Source organism: Mchenga conophoros, linkage group LG20, assembly GCF_057382185.1.
Source record: "Mchenga conophoros isolate Kocher_MC1m ecotype Shallow Benthic linkage group LG20, M_conophoros_male_GT1.1, whole genome shotgun sequence".
Lineage (NCBI taxonomy): Eukaryota > Metazoa > Chordata > Actinopteri > Cichliformes > Cichlidae > Mchenga > Mchenga conophoros.
In genome coordinates this window covers 18,792,827-18,811,458 of record NC_140545.1, presented here as the reverse complement: position 1 = coordinate 18,811,458, position 18,632 = coordinate 18,792,827, and the positions used below count along the sequence as shown (strand labels likewise).

General features: G+C 40.1%; 1 protein-coding gene across 4 annotated transcripts in view; it reads left to right on the top strand.

The window, feature by feature from the left end:
* Window positions 1-18,632, top strand: part of LOC146550617 (paired box protein Pax-7-like) — a 107,752-nt gene that overhangs the window by 24,311 nt on the left and 64,809 nt on the right. For all 4 annotated transcript variants that reach the window (XM_085260858.1, XM_085260857.1, XM_085260860.1 and 1 more), the window contains exon 5: window positions 15,119-15,318. In XM_085260858.1, the coding sequence (XP_085116984.1) occupies window positions 15,119-15,318 (200 nt within the window). The remainder of the gene's footprint in view (window positions 1-15,118; window positions 15,319-18,632) is intronic.

Here is an 18,632-nt window from a genome sequence, read left to right as displayed (position 1 = left end):
CCTTTATGTCCAATGTCCCCCCGATGAGGTGCTTCTTCTATACCTATCACCCTCAAAAGGCCTCGGGAGGCTCCAGGGCAACTGTTATTTAAGAGAAGTCTACTTTGTACTAAGACAGGATGGCTAACCACTATGGGCAGAAATCTGTGCCATCAGAAACTGAATTTGAATAAGTTCAATTTGAATTTGAATTGCTCAGATTGAATCTGAATTGTAACTTGAATAAATGCTTTTGAAAACTGAATTTGAATTAGTCTAATTTGAAATTGAATTTATGGTTTGAAAATGATCATCACTAAATTGAAATTGAATTTTATATTTTGAAAATGAATTGATTTGCTTTGAAACTGCATTTTATCCTTTAAAAATTCAGCTCTCGAATAATTTCAGTTTCACTTCTCACCATTCAGTTTCAGTTCTACAATTCAATTTCAGTTCCAAAATTCAGTTTTTTGGAACTTACATCCGGTTCCGGTTCAAGCGCAGATTAATAGAGCTACGTTTTACTAGCGGACCGAAAGTGTTACCGACGGGAATCTACAGCGTCTTGAGCTGAATTAAGACTTCAGAAGTCATTCGTCATGTCGAATGACCAGCGGATAAACTCTCAGGTTGGTAAATGTATTACATGTATAAGAACAAGCGTCATGTTAACAAATGATAGCCGTACAGTAACTGTTATGCTTATTGTAGCTGTTAGCTAAAAACGCTAATTTAGCGTAGTTTGCCCTGAATTCAGCTTTGACAAACAAATATGATCGACTGTTTCTAGTAGAATTCCAAAGTTCTTGTACCCTCTCAGAGTACCCCCTCTGTATGCTTGCAGAGACCCCTACAGTAGGGAAACATGCAAAACGGTGTCCAAACCTTTGTATTTTAGCTTTATTTATGTCTTACACAGCATCCCAACTCTTTAGCTAACTTAATAACTTTAGCTAACGTGAATAGTTAGTCTAATTCATTAGTGCAGCATTACTGGATCACCTCTGTTTGAAGTGATATAATGTGATATACAACTATCACTGTGTTTAACTACCATAATAATTCTTAGGGTACTGAGTGCATGCTTAATTAGATTTTTTTTTTTAAAGCATACTGCTCCATTAATATGTTTGACAGGCTGAAGTTGTCAGGTCACCTCCTAAATCGACCATCTTTTACAGGTGTTTTGTGCCAGAAATGGAGTATCCACTGAAGACTGAAGATACTGAATCTCTACGCCTTGCCATTGATCCCTCTTGTGCCTTCATCTAGACAAGAGACATTAACTTAACCACTCTCATATGCTCTGAACCTACATCACCTTCCCTGACAGTCGTAGCTTGGCTCATCTGAGGGTGAAATTATAAGAATGTGTTATTTTGCAAAGTGCTCTCTAGGGTTCCTAAATAAAATATGGCATTGAGGTCATTTCTTTTGAATTAATCCCTTCTTCTGAAATATAAGAACCTCTCCTGGTTTTAATGGCACTTTGGATTTCTTTACTTTCTGTTCCACTTCCAAACCCAAATAGATGCTGACAAGCTGACACAGTAACATGGAAGAGGGAAAGACGTTGGAAAGGACTACTACAAATAAACCTAATGCCTAACAATGAAAAGTGTAAAATAAGAACAATAATAATAATAATAATGAAGATAAAAGATGAAGTAACACGTTTTTAGTATTTTATTTATTCCAAATGATCATCCAGATGTCTGTGACATGTGATGACAAACACCATAATGGAAGGCCTTAGTCATCACATGCTTAAACTCATCATATATTTTTGCATATGCTGAACAGGCAGTCAGACATGCTGTAACTGTGGGGTAGAAAACAGCATGAACACCATACGGCAGGTGTCTCAAACTCCAGTCCTCGAGGGCATGGAAAAGTTGCATGACACTTTGACCCTTGAGGACTGGAGTTTGAGACCCCTGTCATATGGAATATGACAGGTGTGGTTGAACTGCATGAAGACTGAAGTTTCTCTTCTCTTCTGGCAGGACAGGAATGTGGCCTTGTCCTGTGAGCCACTGTAAGGATGTACTTAGAGTAGAACTGGACTGTCACCGGCCTCAGGCTCTTCACCCTTTTCAAAGACAAAGCAGTCATTTAGATAAAATATTAGATATTGTTTACCTGTAAATGCACAAAGTAAATTTAGAAATGTAATTATTGTCAAGAGTGAACAAGCGCTGATAGTGTAATCTACAGCTGTGGCCAAACGTTTAGAGAATGAGAAGTGTTGTTTGCTTATTTACAAAGTTTGCTGTTTCAGTGATAGCTGTATATCATATTATATCACTTCAAACAGAGGTGATCCAGTAATGCTGCACTAATGAATTAGACTAACTATTCACTTTAGCTAAAGTTATTAAGTTAGCTAAAGAGTTGGGATGCTGTGTAAGACATAAATAAAGCTAAAATACAAAGGTTTGGACACCGTTTTGCATGTTTCCCTACTGTAGGGGTCTCTGCAAGCATTCTGAGAGGGTACAAGATGACAACTTTGGAATTCTACTAGAAACAGTCGATCATATTTGTTTGTCAAAGCTGAATTCAGGGCAAACTACGCTAAATTAGCGTTTTTAGCTAACAGCTACAATAAGCATAAAAGTTACTGTACGGCTGTCTTTTCTTAACATGACGCTTGTTCTTATACATGTAATACATTTATTACCAACCTGAGAGTTTATCCGCTGGTCATTCGACATGACGAATGACTTCTGAAGTCTTAATGTAGATTCCCGTCGGTAACACTTTCGGTCCGCTAGTAAAACGTAGCTCTATTAATCTGCGCTTGAACCGGAACCGGATGTAAGTTCCAAAAAACGGAATTTTGGAACTGAAATTGAATTGTAGAACTGAAACTGAATGGTAAGAAGTGAAACTGAAATTATTCGAGAGCTTAATTTTTAAAGGATAAAATGCAGTTTCAAAGCAAATCAATTCATTTTCAAAATATAAAATTCAATTTCAATTTAGTGATGATCATTTTCAAACCATAAATTAAATTTCAAATTAGACTAATTCAAATTCAGTTTTCAAAAGCATTTATTCAAGTTACAATTCAGATTCAATCTGAGCAATTCAAATTCAAATTGAATTTATTCAAATTCAGTTTCTGATGGCGCAGATTTCTGCCCATAAACCACAGCCAGCACCTCTCCATTTCACTTTATTCCCATTTGTTCATACACCTCCTAAATCTGTTTAGCTGCATAGGATAAGAACAAGTCAGCAAGTAGAACTTTGTACCCTCTTTTTTTAATTAGTCCATTAGAGCTGGTATATGGAATAAATGGTAGAAACTATACAGATGAAGGAAATCCTTTCTATGCTAAGCTGCTACAGTATCCATTAGATCACATGACTAAAACTTAAAAGTGTGCCATTAAATTAAGATTTCCTAATGGTATAGTCTCACTGTGGTATTGACAGAGTTAGGTTTTCCTGCTTTAAAATATATCTTAGTAATATTATGGCAGACTCCATAATTATGTGGATCTATCTGTATTGTCAGTATTGTATTTTCTTTTGTGTGCGTGTGTGATTTACATATCAGAAGATCTGTCAAAGTGTCCTTCAGCAAGATACTAAACCCTAAGTTGCCCCCAATGTGAGAATCAGTGTGGCTGTGTCTTAGCAAAGTGCTGTATGGATCATGTCATTTTGGGGGTGGCTGTAGCTCCCGAGGTAGAGCAGGCCATCTATTAATGGGAAGGTCCCTGGCTGTTGCAGTCTGCATGCCAAATATCCTTGGGCAAAATATCCTAGCAAGTTGCTCTCCAATGCCTGCAGTGGAGTATGCTCGATAGAGAACACTTAAGCATAGAAAAGGGCTTGTTTGAATGAGTGAAATGGGAGAGTAGAAAAGCACTATATTATTATCAGTCCATTTACCATAATTACTCTGTGACTACGGTTTGTAAAGACATTCTAAGTGCTAGATGATTTCAGGCATTTCTTTCTTTGCAGATGATTGTTGTTCTCAGGTGTGCCCATAGCCTAAGCAGGCTGTAAATAAATTGAGACAGTGAACAAAAGAGAGATGCTAACAGACCATTTATTTCTCACACATGCAAACACAACAGCAGAGGACCAAACAGCAACATTAATTTTCCATTCTGAGAAAAAAAAACGTTGTTTTCAATAATAAAATTCATTAACTGTTGAGCCAACAGTCTGTTTAACTGGTCAGAGACTATTGAGCTGAACTGAAAGCAGATCCTGGGTGTAATTACACTGGAACTAATATGATTTTCACAATGACCCATAATTAGTTTCATGTAGCTCTCCAGAGCAGTTAGTCTTTGTCCCCATGTCTTGGTCAAAATGGGGAACAATATCATGACTATTGTCCATCAGACTGACTGTTTTCACACTGCATTCTTCCAGCAAATGTCTTGCATTATATCTGGCATATCAAAATATTAATGTCTTAGAAGGCCTTTTCTGTGAACCCCAAACAGCTATTTATACCTCTGCAAACATATGACAGTTAGCTTTCACGTCTACATTTAGTAAGCCTAATGATTGGAATAGTTTGCTTCATATAGTTAAAGATTATTACAAATATATTCAATGATACAGTAAAGATAATACGCAAACATAAAATTTGTGATTTGTTTATAAAAAACATTTTATAAACATATGACAATTTTATGTTATGAAAATGTAAAATAATATATTTACCAAAATTTCTTTATTAAAAAAAGACAAGTTGTATATTTTAAAGGCTACTTTAAATTAGTCATAGGCAAAAAAATAAAACAAAAACAAAACGACAAATCCTCTTCTTTTTTCTTTGTGTTTTTCTTTCCTTGTGTTAAACATACCCCTCAATAATAGGAAATAAAATTCTCAAGAAAGGACATACTGTAATAAAAAAAATGTTCATGGGCTTATTGCATGGGCCTATTATTGTTAGAAGAAAATATACAAAATGTTTTCCCACCTAAAAGTATATTTAAATATGTACATTTTTCATAACGTATTATATAATGGATTTATCTTATTACGGGTATCCCATTAGGAAAATTGCATGAAGCTCTAGCAGACTTTTTTCATCATAACCTAACTGAAACATCTGGATCAAGGTGATTCAGCTTTAGAACGATCCTTTAAAATATAGCTATATGGCCCCATTCACCCATTCTCTCTCTCTCACACACACACACACACACACACACACACACACACACACACACACACACACATCCATACAGCACTTTCTTTGTGACTTTCCCAAGGGAGATGCACTGCATGTTGTTGTGTGCAATGAAAGATAAAACATAAAAGCTTGGATGTGTTTCAGTGCTGGTTGTATTCACTCTGTAACAAAAACGTGTCTCTTCTTGTGTTTGTTATAGCTGCACATGTGTAACCCTGTGTGTGAATGTGTGAGGGTGCATGTTTCTGGGGAGCTAAATCACACTCCCATTCTACAGATAAGTCATAGCATGCCAATCGGGAGATCTGGCGTGGACAAAGATGAAGTCCAGGTTTAGCCCCTCTATCGGCTCTAGGCGTCTGTCTCATTACCATAATCTCTGCTTTCCATTATCAGCTGAAAAGAGGAGCTGACCCTCCTGATCCACCGGCCTGTCAAACTTTAGTCTCATCCATGCTGGGGATTCTTATTGTGCTGCTTTCCAAAGCAAATATGGAGCTGCTGCTAGCATGTGATACCAAACCTCCAATGGTGTTCAAGATGCCATTTGCAACACTGCAGATCACACTGTGCTATGCAGTCTTTTTATTTACATGTCAAATTCAATGAAATTCTCAGTGAGTTACAGCCTTATATAAATTAATATAAATTAATTCTCATGTGCTGTATTTTATGTGCAATCTGTACTCTGGAGACAAATTCAAGTTGAATTATAGATACAGTTCCTCATCTTTTTGATTGTAATTTTCATGCAGTTAATGGAGCTTGTTTGTCACTAAAAGACTTTGTGTTACTGACTAAATTGCCTGTAGGGGTGGGAATGGTACATGAAAGTAGACTGGCATTTATATAGCACAAAATTTTATAGACATGTATAATCAGAACTTACCTAATCGTTAGAGCAAAAAGGTGCCATATTCAGGAAGTTCCACTCCATCTACCAAATATGTACATGAAACACATTTATTTTAAAATACACAATTTAGCCACAAGTGGATAGAGACAAAGAGATTGTTTTGGTATACTTATAAATACTAATAAACATTTGCTAATGACCAAATTGTGGTACTATAAAAAGTACTTCTAAAAGTTTTAATTACATTTCCATATCTGGCACACTCTACATTATGTTCTTCTTCAGTGAAACGGCGTGATGTCAGAAATCAAAGCAACAGAATGCTCTCACAACCTGGACAGACACAAACAGTCTGCAAGTATTGCTACTATTGTGTGGTGCACTTTAAAAATACTACTCATCATCTTTGCTGTTACAAAAACCATCAGCCTTAAAGTAACTGCTTTGGTAGTAAGGTGAATAAAAAAAAAGTAGGTATACAAGAAAAAATGCAAGCTTCTAGCCAGTTTTCTCAGCGAGGATGCTTCTTTTCTTTCACATTCCTCCTTTGCTGCCACCTCTGCCCTTCTCTTGCCCTAAATCCAGCAGCATGTGGAGGGAAAACAAATAGTCTATCCTGTCACAGCAGCACCCCGAGGACTCTGAGGTGCCTTTTGGAAAGTGATCCCAGTGGCCTCAAGTGTTGTTACGCTGAGTTAGTGCCAAATTGTCTACCCCACTCCTTCACAAACCTACCAGCTACAAATAAAACACATACGGTATATTGAGACTTACTTTAGAAATGTGGAGAAGTATAAATAAAATTTTTTCATTATTATTTTTTACCTTGGTCTTCAGGAAAACAAACCTTAGAAGAGACTAAATGTTGAAAGAATTGATTTAATTAATGCAGCAGCATGTCCTGTGGCCACATGTAATCCATTGACAATTCTCTAGTGGGAGTGTTTGGCAGAGGGTTGGGGGGTGGGAGTTAGGGGGAATACAAAAACATATTCTCCCCGAGACTCTTCCAGTGGCCTGTACTGTGAACCTCACACTAATCCCGTAATTCCTTGTTTAATTAAACTTCATAGTCGACCCTGTAGTTGTCCAAGTCAGTTTAACAGGCCTTTTCTTTTTTTCTTTTACCACCAAGACCAACTTCTGAATGCGTTGAGATAAGTTAGTTGAATTCAGTTCGTACAAAAAAAATCAATAACCAGGCGCCTTGAGGCGACTTTTGTTGTGATTTGGCGCTATATAAATAAAATTGAATTGAATTGAATTGAAATATTCACAGCCAGAGCTCACAGTCAGTGTTGAGTACTGAATTACAATAGAATATCTGATAAGTATTTAAGACTAAATCGTCAGTATTGTGACAGAACTCTTTGTCATCAGGATACTTTTGGTCTTTAAAGGCCTCGCACATTTTACTCTCATGGAACAGAGTGAGCCATCTACACAGGCTTCATTACTGCTTTTCCTTTGTGTTACTTCATGCTTGTGGATGTATCTTAGGTCCATCTTCTTGAGTCTTACTGCCCAACCACTCTGAACACTGACAGACTGAAAATCCTTGCACCCTAGTGCTAAGCACACTAACGTAGCTGTTATTCTGCTAATGTGCTGTTCATGCCTTAACTTCTGTGCAAACTCACTGTCACAGTCACAGATCGAGGGTCAACTGTTCTGACAATTCTCACACATTTCTATCGTTCATCATACATCACATCTGAATTTAGAATTTTATAGTATAAGGTTTAATCCACAAATCCAGCCAACTTTTCCACGTTTGTGTAGTTTATCCTTATGACCAGATTGCACCATGTCTTCAACATCTTCTTACTTATCACCAGACTGTGTTTATGTTTTAAAGAGAAATAATTCCGTTGTTACTGAAACCGATTCTACACATGGCATTTTGTAGAGGGTGTAGCAGCTGTTGCACTTTATCTTGAAAGAACAACTGTAATGTATGTGAACAACTGTAATCTTGACATATTTTACTTTTTTCTCAATATTGACTTTATATTTAAAAGGAGCGATTTAAAAAAAAATGTGGCACTTGTACCTATGCACCCTTTTCATATAATGAAGAACCCACAGTCATCAATATTCATTAAACATCTATCTATCTATCTATCTATCTATCTATCTATCTATCTATCTATCTATCTATCTATCTATCTATCTATCTATCTATCTATCTATCTATCTATCTATCTATCTAGCTAGCTAGCTATCTAGCTAGCTATCTAGCTATCTATTGTATAGTACTTTATTCTATTTTTTATAGAATTTTATAGAATTTTATTTTATTTTGTATAGTATTTTGTTCTATTCAATTTTTTTTCTTAATTTTTGCTGCTCTTAAATTTGTACTGTCCACTTTCTGCTGTGGCCAAACAAATTTAGCACATGTGGGACTAATAAAGGTTTATCTTATCTTATCTTATCTTATCTTATCTTATCTTATCTTATCTCAGACTGAGTTTGGAAAATTTATTCCCTTTATGCTATGGAGGTCCACAGAGTGCACAGTCGCGCCTCAACGCGTGTCCAAGAAAAATCCATTGCGCGTCAAAATCGTGAACCGGAAATGTGGGAGGAATGTGGGAGGAAGTTGTGCCAGACGGTATCTTTGCAAGATGGCAGCTGTCGAGCTAGCGCTTGAAGAGAGAGTCTCCCTTCTCTATGTACTGTGGAGAGCAGAGCAGCGGCGTAAAAAAAGACGTCCTCGCCGTACCTGGGTCCATCAGGTCCTCCAGAGGCGTGAGCAGTTTGGTGAGTTTCACCATTTGCTCCTGGATGACGGCCAATTCCAGCGATATCACCGCCTTTCACTCGGTCAGTTTGAGGACCTGCTTTCCCGCGTCGGTCCCAGAATCGCCCGCCTAGACACCAATTACAGGCGCTCAATCCCACCTGCAGAGCGCCTGTCCATCTGCCTGAGGTTAGTAAAAGTATTTAATACGGTAGTCCTTTATTGATACCTGTGCTAATATATGCTAAACCATCCATTTATACACTGCTAACATGGATGTGCTATGCTAACAGTGAATGCTCTCGGTGTTTACTGATAGCAAACTGTGGTACGGAAACGACTGTTTATAATATTTCTAGTGATACTCAGGTCTCATCAAGTCCTGATTTAATTCGATTTATGCTGTTATCAGTGTTTGCAATGATAGCATGGCTGTGGTGTCATATCAATGTATGCGCTCGGTGTTTGCTGATATCAAACTGTAGCATTAGGACCACTGAGTTAACCTTTGTAGTGATACTCACTCCTTTTTATTTAGACCTGGTTTAATTCTGGGATAGTTGAATATTTGTATATAATCACCGCAGACTGTTTTAGATTATATCTAATATATATCATGTAATTATCCTTATAATTACAAAATGTTTTATGTAAGATTTATGTTTTATAATTTGTAATTTTGGAATTTCAATAATGTATTTTGTAACTCCAGTACACATAATACTCATTTTAAACAATTTTGTCCAGGTTCCTTGCCACTGGGGACTCCTTCAGGACCATCGCGTTCAGTTTTCGAGTTGGTGTGTCCACGGTGAGCCAGATCATCCCCCAGGTAGCGACGGCCATCTGGGACTGTCTAGTGGACGATTTCATGGCTGTGCCTTCAACTGAAGACTGGCGGTCCATCACAGAGGGATTCCAGGAGCACTGGAACATCCCTCTGTGCTGTGGAGCTCTGGATGGGAAGCACGCCCAAAGGAACCCCATATATCATATAGGAGACACACACATTGATATACACTAAATATTTATTCCATTTCTTTTTTTGTGGTGCCCAAATTTATGCACCTGCTTGATTTTGTTTAAACAATTATTGCACACTTTCTGTAAATCCAGTGAACTTCTTTTCACTTCTCAAATATCACTGTGTGTGTCTCCTATATGATATATTTAACTGACGTTTTTTATTGTAACAACGATTTATACAGGAAAATGATGGCTGTTAACAATGTTGCCCAAACTTTTGCATCCCACTGTATTAGTATATTTTGTCATTAGTATAACATGAAATAAATTCTACATGTGTCAAGTCTTGTGCCAACATTTGCTGTGTAGTAGAACTGAGACATTAGTCATTATAAAAATTTATTTGAAATAATATTAAAATTCTCACACAGAAAAACATTAAACATAAATATATAAAATATAAGTATTTACAGAGAGACAGGAATAAAAAGGACCCAGCTGCTCTCCAGAGCAGGAACAAGGCTGAGGAGGAAATGCTCCATTGGAGACTGGTGTGGCCTCTTCAGGGACTCCAGGATGGCCAGCTCCACCGCCGATGGACCGTCCTGGGACCCGTCCCTCATCTGCCTCGGAGCTGTCCTCCTCTGTGGGCCTGTAAAACAGCACAAAACACAAAGAAATGAGAAGACTGCTACTAGATTTTAATTTCAACATCAAAAAAAACCAAACAGGATATATAAACAATAAAATATATTCCTAAATGACAACATGCATAAAAGCAGAACGGTACGTCAGTGGGAAAATAGCGGTGGCTTGCTAGCTTTTGTGCGGCTTCCCCGGGTCAGTGAAAACTTTCAAAAGAGAAATGAATGAACTTACCAGGTTGCCCGATCTCTTCACATATCTTCCTCCAAGCTCGGTCCTTTTTATTCCTGTCTCAGTACAGAAAGCAGCTGGTGTCGTACAGCTCCGGGTTGTTTGCTACGGCATTGATTAGCCTTCCCTCCATTGAAGTATGAAGGGCTGGATCTGCCCCTTTGACCTAGGTCACAGCCACGTCACCAGGCTCCTGATTGGTTGTCGCGGCGCGATTTGACGCTGGAGTTCAGATTTTTCCAACTCGAGCGGTAGACGCGAAACGCGCGTATGCACAAAATGCAACACAAAAACTCACGTGTGTGGTTTTATTTGCGAGTCAAACGCGCCAGACGTGCTACACTGATGCGCACTTCATGCGTTTTCGCATTTTCGCGACGAAATCTGCTTCCGAATTTTCGTGGGACCTGCAATCACGTGTCATTGCGCTTTTCCATTCACTTTACATGTAAACCTGACGCTCTATTCGCGTCCATCGCGTTCGGTGTGAACACACCGTTACACTGCCCTAAATAAATATCTTAGAAATATGGTGTTCAACCAAATAATCTGGATAACATTACCTTGGTGTCCAGTAATACTGTGAGGAATCAATGATTTTTTACCAGGTATGCCCTTCAATGTGTATATTACACAGGTATGTAGAACTGCATTACATTTCTGCAACTTCTCAACACTTAGAAACATCCTGTCTCAGAGGGATGATGAAAAACTAGTTCATTCATTTATTACTTCTAGGGTGGACTACTGTCAATCATTATTATCAGGTTGCCCTAAAGACTTCCTGACTCCCAGTAGATGTCTTTGACTAGACTGCAGGCTTACTTGTGGTTCCTAGAATGTTTAAAAGTAGAATGGGAAGCAGAACCTTCAGCTTTCAGGCCAATCTTCTGTGGAACTAGTTCCCAGTTTGGAGTCAGGAGACAGATACCCTCTCTACTTTCAAGATTCGGTTTAAAGCTTTCCTTTGATAAAGCATATGGTTATAGCTGGATCAGGTGACCCTGAATCCTTCTTTAGTTGTGCTGCAATTTTTATTAACTGTGTGTTAATAAATGCATTTAATCATTAGTTATTATAATTCTTGGACTCTCTTCCATACCGAGTCTTTTGTCACTATGGCTCTGCATCGGGGTCTGGATCTGCTGGAGGTTCCTTTCTTCCAACCTTTAGTGGGTGGACCGAGGTGGACACAGTTTTTAATATCCTCAGGGAAGAGGTTGTCATAGAACGAGTCGTCGTCAAACACCACTTCATAGAACTTAGCCGTGGTTAGCACCACATTTGCTCTGGTAATAATGGCCATTCTTGTATTTACAGATCAGTTTCTGACCCACTGCCAGCTCCTGCATGGCAGCTTTGCTGTGCTGAGATATGGCTGGTGCTCTGTGTCTGTGGCTAACAAGACTTTGTCTCTTTGCAAGCATCTGCACAGACAGCATGCTAACACAAAGCTAGCCAAGAACCCAGAATGATGTTAAAGCTGAGTGTATGCTGACTTCAGCCTAGCAGCCAGAGCCTGATCTTGAGCAGGTAACAAAGGCAGTGATAAGCAGTCAAGCCTTTTATCACCTTTTACCTATTCATGTTCCTAAAGCAGAATCACTGCAGTGATTGCTTTGAAGTCTCTTTGGGCTGTTTTTCCAACTTTGCTTTGATTTGTTAGTTTTATATTCAAACATAAACAACAAAACAAAGGCTGTATGTGTGTTCTCAATATGAGAGGAATTTGTGCTGTTGTGAATGGTAAATGGACGGATTCTTATATAGTGCTTTTCTAATCTCCTGGAGTACTCAAAGCGCTGTATACAACATGCCGCATTCACCCATACACACCCACTCACACAAGCACTCTATGCTTTGTCAGTACTTTCTAACTAATATACACTCATACGCATTCATACTCAGATGGATGCTTTGGAGAGCAAGTGGGGGTTAGTATCTTGCCCATGGATATTTGGTATGCAGACTGGGGGAGCCAGGAATCGTTCGACCTGCTCTACCTCCTGAGCTACATTACCTACAGGGTGGGCCATTTATATGGATACACCGTAATAAAATGGGAATGGTTGGCGATATTAAAGTTCTGTTTGTGGCACATTAGTATATGTGAGGGGGCAAACTCCTCAAGATCGGTGTTGACCATGGTGGCCATTTAGAAGTCGGCCATCTTGGATAGAACTTTTGTTTTTTCAATAGGAAGAGGGCCATGTGACACATCAAACTTATTGGTAATGTCACAAGAAAAACAATGGTGTGCTTGGTTTCATCCATCCATTCATTCACTTCCGCTTATCCTTTTCAGGGTTGCGGGGGGCGCTGGAGCCTATCCCAGCTGTCATAGGGCGAGAGTACACTCTGGACAGGTCGCATTCACTCGCACATTCACACCTAGTGGCAATTTGGATTATCCAATTAACCTATCCTCACAAGTTGCATATCTTTGGACGGTGGGAGGAAGCCGGAGTACCCGGAGGGAACCCACGCAAACACGGGTAGAACATGCAAACTCCACACAGAAAGACCCCGGCCTGATGGTGGAATTGAACTCAGGACCTTCTTGCTGTGCGGCAACAGTGCTAACCACGGTACCACCGTGCTGCTTGGTTTCAACGTAACTTTATTCTTTCATGAGTTATTTACAAGTAACTTTGTTCACAGCCATTGACATGTTGAAGAGGTTAACACGTGAGGAGCGGATCAAAATTGTGTTGATATCTGGTAAACGCAGTAATCGGGTCATTGCAGCAAGACAATGCAATACACCCTATGAGACCACCCATCTCCCATGCTACAGTTAGTAAACTGCTTGCTAAGTTTCGTGAAACTGGTTCAGTGTCGGATTTGCCAAAATGTGGATGCAAGAAAACTGTCACTAATGAAGAAACATCAGTGGCTGTCCTAGTTTCATTCAGCAAGAGCCCACAGCGTAGCACTCGCCGCATGTCACTGGAGAGTGGCATTAGTCAAACATCCCTTTGGTGGATATTAGCTACTCACAAATGGCACCCTTACAAACTCCAGCTACTGCAGCATCTCAACGAGGATGACCAGATCGGTGCACAGAATTTACAGAATGGGCAAAACAAAAATTGGAACAGGACCCTGAGTTTACGCAGAAGATTTTGTTCAGTGATGAGGCAAACTTTTATGTGAATGGTGAAGTTAACAAACAAAACCACTGCTATTGGTCTGACACTAACCCACATTGGATGGATCCCTCCAAGACTGTTGGACCAACAAAAGTGATGGTTTGGTGTAGTATATGGGGTACAACGATAGTGGGTCCATTCTTCATCAATGAAAACCTCAAGGCCACTGGATATTTGAAATTGCTACATGATGATGTGTTTCCCTCTTTATGCACTGAAGCTGGCACGTTCCCTGATTTTTTCCAGCAAGATGGTGCACCACCACATTATGGGTGCCAGGGCCGAGCATTCCTAGATGAACAGTTTCCTGGAAAGTGGATTGGTCTTTGTGGGCCAGTTGAATGCCCCCCAAGGTCTCCCAATCTGACCCCCTTAGACTTTTATCTTTGGGGTCATCTGAAGGCAATTGTCTATGGTGTGAAGATACGAGATGTGCAGCACCTGAAACTACGGATACTGGATGCCTGTGCTGGCATTTCTCCTGCGGTGTTGCTATCAGTGTGTGAAGAGTGGGAGAAGAGGGTTGCATTGAGAATCCAACACAATGCGCAGCACATTGAACACATTTTATAAGTGGTCAGAAACTTGTAAATAACTCATAAAAGAATAAAGTTACGTTGAAACCAAGCACACCATTGTTTTTCTTGTGACATTACCAATAAGTTTGATGTGTCACATGGCCCTCTTCCTATTGAAAAAACAAAAGTTCTATCCAAGATGGCCGACTTCTAAATGGCCACCATGGTCACCACCCATCTTGAGGAGTTTGCCCCCTCACATATGTGCCACAAACAGGACTTTAATATCACCAACCATTCCCATTTTATTATGGTGTATCCATATAAATGGGCCACCCTGTACATTACCATGAAATGGTAATTATGTTTCAGTGCATTTCAGGTCATTTTAGTGAATAATACCAAAGTAATAGTGTAAAGACTTATCCTGTTCTTCTTAATTAATAATGGTTTAATTTACCATCCTTGCATAGTGAGTTTCAGTTTCTTTTTTCTGGGCAAAGGTTTCTGATTCCAAAATGTAAAACAACAAGGTTTAACAAAAAGGAACAGATAAAGGAACCTGAAGCGGAACCTTTGTTTTGAGAGCAGACTTTATAAATTAACAGCATTTCAAATTAGTTCATGAAGAGAGGGTATCTTCATGGAAGTTCAAACTTTATGCTAATGACTTTTAAATATGAGGTTATGGTTAGCATCCCATTGCAACTATAAATTTTGGCAATTTGTTTGTAATTCTCAGTTGTCCTGTGAATATTCTGCATTAATACATGTTCACAAAAACATGATGACTAAAGTCTTCCTAAATGCTCTAAATACCTTCGTATTTACCTTGTGCTTATTCAGGCAGCCGGATGGATGAATCGTCAGATGTGGAATCAGAGCCTGACCTTCCACTGAAGAGGAAACAGCGTAGGAGTCGGACTACTTTCACAGCGGAGCAGCTGGAGGAGCTGGAGAAGGCTTTTGAAAGAACACATTATCCTGATATTTACACTAGAGAGGAGCTGGCCCAGAGAACAAAACTTACTGAGGCCAGGGTCCAGGTAATGCATTAGTATTCAACTATCCATTAATCCATAGATCTCTCCAGCCACGCGACATCTGTCTATTTTTCATTCAAATCAAATCAAATCAAATCAAATCACTTTTATTGTCACATCACATGTGCAGGTACATTGGTACAGCACATGTGAGTGAAATTCTTGTGTGCGAGCTTCACAAGCAACAGAGTTGTGCAAATACAATAATGTAAACAAGCAAAATACAAGAATGGCTACATCTGAAACTAATAAATATAATAGTATATGCATTTCTGGATGTGTATACTAAATATTTTTCTACGTGTGTGTGTGTGTGTGTGTGTGTGTGTACACATATTTTACAAATTAAATAGAGTAAACAATAAATAAAATATATAAAATAAAATATACAGAGTGAGACATGTGCAAAACAGTGGCGTTACTGTACAGTGTGGAGTGCATAATGTTAAAGTTCCAGTAGTGAAACTGAGGTGTCTATGAAGTGTTCAGCAGTCTGATGGCCTGATGGAAAAAGCTGTCTCTCAGTCTGCTGGTACGGGACCGGATGCTGCAGAACCTCCTTCCTGATGGAAGTAGTCTGAACAGTTTATGGCTGGGGTGACTGGAGTCCTTGATGATCCTCCCCGCTTTCCTCAGGCACCGCTTCCTGTAGATGTCTTGGAGGGAGGGAAGCTCACCTCCAATTATCCGTTCAGAGCATCGCACTACTCGCTGGAGAGCTTTGCAGTTGTAGGCGGTGCTGTTGCCATACCAGGTGGTGATGCATCCAGTGAGGATGCTCTCAATGGCACAGTGATAGAAGGTCCTGAGGATGCGGGGGCTCATGCCGAATCTTTTCAGTCTCCTGAGAAAGAAGAGGCGCTGCTGCGCCTTCTTCACTGTTTTGTTTGTGTGTACTGACCACGTAAGATCCTCAGCCAGATGTACACCAAGGAACCGGAAGCTGCTCACTCTCTCCACAGCAGCGCCGTTGATGGTGATGGGGGTGTGTACTTCTCTGCACCTCCGGAAGTCCACTATCAACTCCTTTGTCTTTGCGACGTTGAGGGTGAGATGGTTGTCTTGACACCAGTGGGTCAGGGCGCTGACCTCCTCCCTGTAAGCTGTCTCATCACTGTTGGTGATAAGACCCACCACTGTAGTGTCGTCCGCAAACTTCACAATGATGTTGGAGTTGTTAGTGGCCGTGCAGTTGTAGGTGTAGAGTGAGTACAGGAGAGGGCTCAGTACACACCCCTGTGGAGCACCAGTGTTCAGTGTGACGGGGGATGAGGTGATGCTGCCCAGTCTGACCACTTGGCGTCTGTCAGACAGGAAGCTAAGGATCCAGCTGCAGAGGGAGCTGCTCAGTCCTAGATCCTGCAGTTTCCTGTCCAGCTTCGAGGGAACGATGGTATTGAATGCTGAGCTGTAATCTACAAACAGCATTCTCACATACGTGTCTCTCTTCTCCAGGTGTGACAGGGCAGTATATAGTGTCAGGGCTATGGCATCATCAGTGGACCTGTTGTGGCGGTATGCGAACTGTAGAGGGTCCAGTGAGTCGGGTAGTGCAGAGCAGATGAAGTCCCTGACCAGCTTCTCGAAGCATTTGCTTACGATGGGGGTCAGGGCTACAGGTCGCCAGTCGTTCAGTGAGGAGATGGTGGAGGATTTGGGTACAGGGACGATGGTGGCCATTTTGAAGTAGGCTGGGACTACAGACAGAGAGAGGGAAAGGTTGAAGATGTGCGTGAACACTCCGGCCAGCTGAGCCGCGCATGACTTGAGGACGCGGCCGGGAATCCCGTCCGGACCAGTAGCTTTGTGTGCGTTCACCTTCCTGAAGCACCTCCGCACATCCTCCTCAGACACAGTGTGCGCACTGACGTCATCCGCGGTGCGCACACTGTCCGGTCTCATGGTGTTCGCTGTGTCGAATCTAGCGTAGAATACGTTTAGATCCTCACACAGAGAGGCCCGTGGTCTGCGGTGTGCTGGTTTTCCCTCTAAAGTCCATCCTTGATCTCTTTTTTTTTTAAACATTAAACCCACAAACAAAGACACACTTACTCATTTCAAATGTTGAAACTCACTACTTGAACTGAGGGACTGATAGAGAGCATCTCTATAAGAACATGAATAATGTTTTTTATTGAGAACATGTGTGTCGTCGAATACAATGCTGCAACATTCTCAGTAGATTAATTAGTAAAATATTTGCTTTTTTAAAATCACACAGACTGGTTAGAACCTTTACTGCTGACTATGCAGCATTCTACTATATTCTACTAACTTGCTGTACTATTCAGAAGTCTTGAGCCATCACTTGTTTCTTTATATTTTGCTTTTAATGAGCAAGACTGTCCAGTCATTTTTAAAAATGAGCAAAGGTTTTTCAGGTTTCTGGAAACCTTCCAAAGTTTTTTTTTTTTTTTAATTCTCTTTAACTAATTTTTCCTATTCCATTGAACATATTCAGATGTGTTTTGCATGCTAACTATGACCTATGTGTCATTCAAACATAAAAAGGCACCTAACTCAAAGGATGAACCAGTGTTGTGTCTGTCGGGTTTGCCAAATGGCACAGTAACAGAACCCAGTCACAAGACTTCCTGAACAGTTACAGTAAGGTTATTTACAGTGAAAAAACAAGGTGCAAAACAGTTCCAACAAAATGTGATTTTCTCAGTGGTGGGGCAATTTCTCCCAAACACACTCTCCACAGTTCTTTCCGAAATATTTACAAAAACCTTGGTGCTCTCTCCAAAACTCTCCATGGCTTAGTTTCCTTCACTAAGAGAAACACAACAAGATCACTTCTTTGGATGAGCCAGGGTTCAACTAACTATTGTCACTCAATGATGCAGTGTTGATTGAAGCTCAACCGCTCTACTAAATAGTGCCCTTTGACGGGAACATCAGCGGCATATGTATGATTGCCAGCAAGTGTATGTGGCTCAAGAGTGGGAACTTCTTCAAGGTCCCAATGCTGCAAAAAGAAAAGAACACCACACACACACACAGAGGAGGGCGAGAAAGAGGGCTTGAGGTGGAGGGAACCCCACCCCCGAAATGGCAGGTCAGGCCAGCAAAGACAGAGGGACCTCATGGTCCCTCTGTCTTTGCTGGCCAGTGTCAATACATAACAGACAACTTAACAAAGACCGAATTTTAAAATGTTCTAAGGAATATGATGATGAAATAAAAACAATGAACAAACTAAGTAGCTTGTTACAAAAATACATTATTTTCTTTCATATCATTGTGTTAATGATAACACAGGTTGGCAGGTGTAAAATTGTATTTTTGCACCAAGAAGGTTATGATTAAAGATC